Source organism: Dermacentor andersoni, chromosome 1, assembly GCF_023375885.2.
Source record: "Dermacentor andersoni chromosome 1, qqDerAnde1_hic_scaffold, whole genome shotgun sequence".
NCBI lineage: Eukaryota > Metazoa > Arthropoda > Arachnida > Ixodida > Ixodidae > Dermacentor > Dermacentor andersoni.
Genome location: NC_092814.1, coordinates 42,889,333 through 42,898,341, shown reverse-complemented (window position 1 = coordinate 42,898,341; position 9,009 = coordinate 42,889,333). Strand labels below are relative to the sequence as shown.

The following is a 9,009-nucleotide window of genomic DNA, read 5'->3' as shown; positions in this document are numbered from 1 at the left end:
TAACGAGAGGCGGAGCAATGCTTCGGCAACATTGCTTTAGATGTGACAATTCTGGTATATCGGGCACATTTCGTAACTACCAAAAATTAAGCAGTGTGCCATAGCCCTTTGTCCCAACGGGCATTGGGAGACAAGAGCGTCTTGTAGCCTATTTTAGGCTGATATGAACGCCAGCTGCGATAACAATCGCGTGTAAACAAGCTGAAAGAAAATGTTCAGAGTGCGAGATGTGTACGCTGTGCTTTTTATCGACTTGACGACCTTTTTCGTACCAGTGTTCTTGAAACGAGGCGGAAACGTAATCATATTCAGTTACCGCTCTGCTTACTTCATGCTCAATACACCGTTTCTCGTCCACTTCTTGCATCATTGAGGCCGTTATACTATGAAGCTCAACCTGCCAGTTTCTGAATATCATAAAAGCGGGAGGGTGCGGCGCCCGCTGAAGCAAGAGCGTCGCCGCCAAGCGAAACCGGAACCGACTTGCCCACAGCCCTGGCGGCGATCGTCCGTCACGTGATCGGTGCCGCGTCGCGAGCGCGGCAAGTGAGCCGCCGGAGCGAGTTGCTGCATCGGAAGCGGAGGAGTGAGCGGCGAGTGGTCGGAGAGCGCAGTGCAGCCAGCTTCGAGAGCGCGCGATTGGGGCAGGAAGGCGCCAACAGGCCGTGGGGAAAGGAGCCCGTCGTACTTCAGGTGTGCTGCGTGCACAAAGTGGAGGCCGGTGCGGCCCGAGGGCCATCGTGGTCCTCTCAGCCATGGTCAGCGCGGGTATTCGCCATGCCGTCTTCATTTGCTTGGTGATCCGGACCGTTTCTGGTGAGTGACACCGTACACGTTCGCGTGTCTGCGCGCAGCTTTGGCGGGATTCCCCTGTCCCGTAGCCGGAAAGGAGCGGTGGTGAGTGCGTTGCCTCGTCGCGCTTCAGCGGACTAGCTGGTGAGAAAACGCGCGCCAATCGAGCGTTCGTTGTTCTCGCATCGGAGTGGGGTTTGTTTACCTCTCTGACGGTGTAAAATAAAGAAACGGAAAGCCTGTCAGGCGCGAGTATGTCGACCATGACGTGCTGGCAAAGGGGAGAGAATAATTCCGGGGCGCTGTCAATGCAGGCTAAACTTGAAAACATCGCACGTGAAAAGCCGACCGGAGCAGCGTTTACAAGGGTAAATGCCAGCGGAATTGAGCTTCCCTGGCGAGCTGCCAACGCAGCTTCCGCGGCGTGCCAGTCGAGGCGCTCGCTTTGAAAATGCGCCCAGTAGCCGTGTTTCTTCGTGCGGGAACGCGCGGACGATGACTTTCGCTGGGCCATTCGAAATGTGGCTGCGTCGGCAGCGTGCCCGCGAGTGGTCTCCCGCCATCTATACAGCGCGCTCGCTGATCGGTGCTGTACAAAACGCGCGGTACCTTGGGACCGGTGCACCCCCCCCCCCCCATCCCCTGTCGCAGGGCTTCGCGTAAGCGGGCCGGGCCTGGTGCTCCAGGGGAACCCCCTGTGGCTCAACTGCAGCGACGACCACGGCACTGCCCCCAGCGCTGTGTGGTGGTACAAGGACAATACGAAATTCTACTCGTACGATCGGCAGGCCGATCCGCCCAGCCGTAGCTACCGGGTGCCCGGTGTGCACGTGGATGTGAGTAGTCGCCAGGCGTCGTGCGCGGTGAGGCACTGAAGCTCCCACGTATATACCGCAGCACGCCCAGTCGAGCGAGGGCTTCGTGCGCTTACTGGACGCGGATATCCGAACACGCGGCGTGTACCGCTGCGACCTGGCGCTCGAGCCGGGGGTCGTGCCCCAGCACGCGCAACTGCAAGTCCGGGTGGTCGGTGAGTAAGCCCACCAATGCACCTGCGGCGTATAGATTATAGTCCGCACGGGAATGGGGGCGACGTCTTGTAGAACACGACGCACGTGCGGGCACTGCTCCTACGACCGTGACGCTGCCGCTGACCGAAACTTTCACGACTTGAGCGCTCCGCCTTGCGAAGCTTGGGCCTATTGAGACACCATTGGTTCAGCGAACCCAAGAGCCTGTGCGATGCAATATCTGCGATCCAGCATCAGCGGGTCCCTTGGAACGCTTGCATGGCTGAGAATGCCCTCTCGGATAGCATGAGCATGAGCTGCCAGGGCTGCCCGGGTCTTGCTTTTCTAATGTTGTTTTTTTTTTGTTCTGGCACTGCGAGGACATTAATGACGACGGGATCATGCGAGCACGCCGTAGCGCGAGAAGGTATTAGGCACATCTTTGTACACATATGCATTCTCCTTGTTGCGACCCGTCAAATGGGATACCCATGATACCTGGCGCAGTGACCGCGGGCTTGTCAGAGGTGCAGTTGCTGAAGCTGGGCCTCCTAAAAGCGACCAGACTTGCCGTATAGCTAATTCACTGCATGCCCTTCGATTGTCTATAGATCCGCATGGTATCTTGCCAAAGTGTTTATTGGAAGTAAGTTGTGAGAAAAGGAGCGTTTCCTACAATCACATTAATTAAGAGCAAGGGACACTAAACGCAATTACTAAATCGACGTGGGCTGTTTAAATACCATTCTATAGACCTCACAGCTCTTGTTTCGTGCAAAAAAGAAGAAAAGAAGGACTTAGTTTACGAGAAAATTGCATCTGAAGGGTCCGAATATCTTTATTGCAATTCAAATCTCCCGCCAACCAACCGGGGAGTGGTGACGTTGCATACATAGAGTTTCTCACTACATTACCTAGAGGGAAATCTGGCGCTGCTGCACTGTGGTATGCATGTGAATGACGGTATGTTGTGACTTCGGATTGGCATCGTTCTCGGAGAGCCAGGACACCTTGAAGACGCGCTTGGCAAGCACCGTTCCGTCTGTCACAATGATTCATTTACTACTAAAACAGCACGTGAAAAGCTCTTTTGGTTTTATTATTACGCAAAAACATGTTTTGTTTAACTACGAGAACTTGTTATTGCGTGTACGATTATATGTTACGTAAGAAGTATCAGCGGGCAGCTAAAGTTGGAGGACAGACGACAAGGTTCACGCTCGCTTTGAAACAGTTTGTCGTTTGTTCTTGCTTTTCTTCGCTTGGTCATGCATTGTAGGTGAGTAAAGATGCAATATGCGTGGATGGAAACATTTTATGAAGATTTTACTTTGAGAACGCGTCATTTGTGTAGCCATATACACGTTTTAGACGAAGCCTCGTACAACACCAGCCAACACGAGCCTCGCAGACACACATACCATCATTCCCATGACGGCACGGTGCCCCCTTAAGAAACTCCCATAGATGGTGGCGCCAGATTTCCCTCTATAGGTGTTATAGTGAGAAACTCTATGGTTGCATATGCTAGATCAACGCCCTTTCTTTCTTTTTTTCTTTTTTTTTAAGCTACACTCCGTGCAGGCTTGTGTAAACGAGTGTAGTGCGGGGCAGAGGCTATGACGTCGTGTGATGCACTTGGCTCTCTGGGCTGTAGCCAATCAGACAAGAAAGCGCGCCGTGTTCTGCATCTGTGAGCAGACGAAAAGCGCCTGACTCGAACTTCGCCTGACTCGCACTTCGCCTGACTTCGCACTTACTGGCTGCGTATATGCCCTTGCCTGAAACAACGCCAATGCACGAGTTTCCTTTGATCAACAAATCTAGACAAACTGCAACGAAATACATCGCGAATGCGCAGTGTAGAAGGACAACTTCCCAATGCGTATAAAACAGCGCGTAGTCTGAAACAGCCCGCACAATCTGTAAGATAATTTTATCTTCTTGGAAGATCAGCTCGCCTTCCTCTGTGACACGTGGTCACGTCAGCACTTCGCTGCCGTTCTTGCAGCGAATATTCACTATCGTCGCTATATCAGCGCCGACAGTCACAGACAAAATGGCACCACGCGTTTGCAACGCCAGCTTGCTTGTTTTTCGTCTGCTGCCTACACTGATCAAAACCAAGGTGTAGGAAGTGTAGTTTTCATGCTACACTACAGCTATAAAAAATGGCTTCGTGAAGGTGGGCGGAGCTACACTTTTCCACACACACACACACACACACACACACACACAAAAACAAAACTGCGACTTCCTGCACTAGTTACACTCGTGTAGCCAGTGTAGGTTAAAAAAAAAAATAGCCCTACTGCCGTCTTTGAGCAAAACGGCCTCCGACAGACGACGCTACGGTTTTCTGCGCAAAACGAAAACGTGCGACCATGGTGGAACCGAAACAGCTGTTTTTGGTCAAGTGGCGTGGACCGTTCGGGCATCCCGCAACATCACATGGGCGTGGAATTCTCTGCTCTTGCTAGCCAGCAAAACTAGCGCAGCGCTACGCGATAACTAAACTACTGAAACACGAAAGTGCGGGCGGGGCACAGTCGAGCGAAAACGAAACTTTTCGGCTGCCCGTGTCGTTGTCAAGGGTAATGTCAACGAGTTCTTTCTTTCAAAAACGAAATAAAACTGGACAAGTAGCATTTTATTTCGTCCTTTAATGGAGTAAGATGATGTTCTTATAACGAGTGGTCCAGTACTAGTGACCGAATTTAAATGAGGAGTGCCTTCGGGCAATTACTTGAATGGCTCGGGGGAGTCTCTAATCGTGTCCTGCATTTACCTCAATTTTTCGATTTCTAAGGCTCTTTGCACGATAATATTGACGTCTTAAAGATTCTCGAGTACTAATCTATCACTTTAGCTTGACTTGATGTTGGCCTTCAGTGTCCCTTTAAGAGCACATAATTGAAATGTCGTGTGCGAAGCAGTGGTTGCGCACATATGTGGACATCGCGTAAACTTAGAGTAAAACTTTAATTTTTCCCCACTGCCATGTTCCGTGAACTTTTCCCGTCAATCGTACGGATGACGTTTTAGCCTTCTCGTGCGCGCAGATTGTGCTAAAAACGTACCACACATAAATAAGGAGTGTCCGACAGTGCTTTGCTTTGGGAACTCTAAGCTCCGAATAATGCGTGCTAAACAGCGAAGCTGCAAACGACTCTTTACAGGAATGAGTAGCATATGCCACTTGGAGCTCGCATTCCCTTGCTCTACATCCACAACTGAACTCGTTCCCGATTCCTTGCGGAATTGAATGCCACCAGGGTGTCCGTGTTACGCCCTATAGTCTTTCGATAAAGTCATCCCATCTTCATACGTTGAGTGTTGCCGTCAAACGCGAGGGGTTGTTTGCCTGTAACGTGCTTAGTCGTCGCGCCACGTGAAATCGGGGCTCGAGGGCGCGGCTCGTTCTATACACACCTGCGCGATCGATGACAGACGGGGCCAGTCTGTTTGATCCAGTCTTGATGGCAGCATCGTCTCGTTGCCGCAATCAGATGCTCGTGCCAGTATGCGCGATGTTGGGATCGCCCTGTTCTAAGTCGCTCGAGGCAATTTGAATTGTACATGGTGCCGGCTTCGAAAGCGCTGATGTCGCGAGACGCAACGCCGCACTTGTCCGCGGCCGCAGTATATAGGCTGTTGCCCGTCCACGGATCCGGCGGACTCTATAAAATCATTAGCAGTCGCGAAGCACCCCCTAGTTTCAAAAGCCATCACGCAGAATGCGTCGAAATTGTTGCGTCACTTGCGATAGAGGCAAAGAAACTTAGAGACGACGCCATGGTGTAATTGACGTCACTGTGATATTTAAATGTCGTTTAAACTTGTGTGATGTGCATTCGTTTACTGCCTTCCGAGCTCAGGTCAGACATATTTCGAACCGGTTGATGTCGCAGAACGGCATCGCCTCACCGTCGTTTCAGCTGCTCCTCTGTGTAGAACGCAGGCCCCGAATGGCTGCCCCCGTCTGACAGCGGCGTTTCCGTTTCGCAAGCACCTTCTGTTTTGTTTGCTTAAATGAAAAGCAGGAAGTTGTCCACTTACTTTCCCTGTGTAAAATACATTAGGAGTGACGTTTAACCGACGCCTTTCTTGGAACATACACGTTCAGAGCTCTCATAAGGTTGCGGTGTACTAATGAAGTTTAAGTACTACTTCCTACCTACAAAGACAAAGCTAAATTTACAACTGACGTTTTTCTTCTCACTTGTTATGCACATACTTAATATGGGGTACAACCATGCACCGTTAGTAATCTCAATAAACTGCATATTTTATAAAATAAAGCTCTCCGTATTGTCGATAACATTCCTTATGGATCTCCCACATAATTTCTGTTCCAAGATTTTTGGGTCATTGCCCTTCACTCTCTTTACGAACACGTACTCATAGGACACTACATTAGGGAAAGAAAGTCTAATCGCACGTTATTGCAGGACGTTGCCAAATTAAAACAACAACAAAAAAAAAACCTAAGCTCACGCTATAACGTAAAACTATTCCAAACTTCTCTATTGCAATTCTGCAATGAGCCCTCCGCGATTGGTCAAAAACTTTTTTGGACCACCCCCATTTCACCTGTCTGTCACGCGACGTCACGAAAACCGCGTTAGCTTCCCATCTTATATAACGTGTACACACGGATTATGCATGATTTGACCGAACAAAAGAAAAATAGTTATTTCTGATTCGACCCCTCTTTGCCATTAGCCCTCGGCTATTGGTCAAAAGTTTTCGGGCTGCGCCCACTTCACCTGCCTCTCACGCGACGTCACAAAACCGCAAAAACTCACCGTGTCAAAGTGACGTGTACGCGATAAAGATGCATTAATATGACGAACAAAACTGAATTTTCTTCTGAATAGCCGCAGGCTGTCCCGTTCCGATAGGAATAAAACATGGCTGCCGCCGATCGCTCAGTCACTGGCTACTTGGACCTGTCGGAGAGCATGGGTTTATTTGCGTGTAATAAAGCTTTTTGCGTGGCCGTGTAACGTTTTCCAGCACTTTCGGCACGTTTACGACCTCGTTCTGCCAACTCTTCCTTGCTGAGGATCCGTTTTAGCGTCATCCTTAAGCTTCCGTTGCATGCCGCTGCGATTGTCGACGAGCCACCGCAAGCTAAGTTAGGGAAAACGGACCAATCGCAGACGCCGGTACCACCCTCTTCGTCCGGTTATCGATTTTCGGTGCAGTGGCTCGGCCCTATCGAATCCCTCTCCAATTGAGCGTGCTCCTCGCCTCTTGTGAGCCAATTAGATAAGACAAGCCGCTCAGTGTAGGCAATGTTATTCGTTTTTCAAGCAAACAAAAGTGACCTCGTATGAACGAGGAGAGCGTTTGATTGGTCTGTTCAGACAACCCTGCGGATGACCGCCCGATCCTTGCGCCAGTGGTTACGCAAATTTGATGTCAGGTGATTGGAATAAAAGCATATTGGAATAGTTTTACGTTATAGGGCCCCTGGCGTACACCCTTTAGCAGGGCTGCTTATGGATGCCAAGGACTACAGCACCATTTGCCCTTTACTGTAAATAAACTAGTCATTAAATATTAATCAAAATGCGCCCACACCTAAAACTTGGGAATAGCATTCACTTTAAAGCGCATAAAACGCAGGAGGAAAAACCTGTAAGATGCGTCGGTGGTATATAGTCCGTAACACGCACGGCTTTGTTTTTGTTTTGTTGTATTAATTTTGATTCCATGTATGGCCGTATTAATGTGATGCTACCATTATTGTTACCTTGTTATTACAGTTCTTGTTCGAAATGCACTGCATTACTGTCGCTGACAACGCCATTTCTATTAACCCTATTTGTTTACCATTATGCGCGTTTCGGTTGTTGGCGGCCTGTGTTCTACATTTTCGTGATTACTGTCGTCTGCTATTCCCTTTATTATTAGTTTTTTCACAGCATGTTACACTCTGTTCGCTGCTTTTAGCTCTTGTTTTCACTATTATGTTCTTCGCAGCAGTTGTTGCCAATTAATGTCATTGGGGGCATGGCTCCCTTCAAGCCAACATTGTTGTTGACTTTTCTACCGCGCTCCCAGTATCCCATGTGTGGAAAGATGCGAAATAAAGTTGCAAGTTGAAAAATAAAGTTGAAAGTCCGATGCCGACCGTTTTCCATAAGAGTGACAGGCGGCCTTGGAAGACGTGAACGATCAATTGCGAACTATCATTTGCGAGAGATCAGTACTCCAGGTAGCATTAATTGGTTGTTCATTTTTACATAAACTGATACAGAATGAAAGGAAGGAAATTACTGCTGACCGCACTGTAACTATCCTGTTCACACCTGAACAGCGGTCAGCAGTGGGGGCGGGGTTGAGTGGGAAAGGGAGAGAGGATAGACTAGGACGAAGGAAACTATATACTTGCAAAGGTACGGTGTGATACTAAATGAGTAAATAAATAAAAACGACTGTATCAACGTGAAAAGTCATAGTTCGCTTTTGCTGTCACTTCGGCGAAGCGTTTGTAAGCCCGGCCCCGCACACCGCGGCACTCTTTAGTTCATGTGGAGCAGCCGCGATGCGAGGCCCGACTTTTCTAGAACAGTCGTGTTTAATGGGCTGCCTCCCGCAGGCGATATGGTCCGCATCGCCATATGTAGGAACGCCTCGGCGCTGTTGGCTGGCAGCCCGTTCTTTCGTGTCAGCGGTATACCACAGACGCACATCGCCGTAAAGGCTGTAGTAGTCTCCGCACTTCTTGCACATGTCCGTATGCTTATTCCATTATAAATATATATATATATATACTCTCAATAGCCAGAAGGCTTTGCAGACCGGAGGGCGAAGAACAGACATGAGTAGTAACAGCTGTCTTGATGTTCTTGGCGTTAGAAATGGCAGTGGTGGAGATATATGAGGTTCCTGTCCTCTGACGTTCTTGGCACAAATTAATCCCAGTAAGTATTGGCGCGACATGATGGGCCACATCAACTTCGGGGGTATTATCAACACGAGATATTGCGTTAACATTAAGTTTCGCGCAGTACCGGCCAGTCACAGGAGAAATAACGCAGTATACAACGCCGTCACGTGCGAACATACTGGGAATTTTCGCGAAGCGCGTTCGAAATTCCTTAAATTTAGGGCGCGAACCTGAGACAAGTGATTTCCTCTGGACGACGTTTACCACAGAGGAACACATTCGAAGCTCATTCGATGTAGTAATTAG

At 49.3% G+C, this 9,009-nt stretch overlaps 1 protein-coding gene across 1 annotated transcript in view; it reads left to right on the top strand.

Annotated features, from left to right (window-relative positions):
- Positions 1-559: 559 nt before the first annotated feature.
- LOC126546159 (uncharacterized) overlaps positions 560-9,009 on the top strand; it is a 97,878-nt gene continuing 89,428 nt past the window's right edge. The window contains exons 1-3 of the mRNA XM_050194278.3: positions 560-816; positions 1,444-1,628; positions 1,690-1,822. Coding sequence (XP_050050235.1) covers positions 756-816; positions 1,444-1,628; positions 1,690-1,822 — 379 coding nt within the window. The 5' untranslated portion in view covers positions 560-755. The remainder of the gene's footprint in view (positions 817-1,443; positions 1,629-1,689; positions 1,823-9,009) is intronic.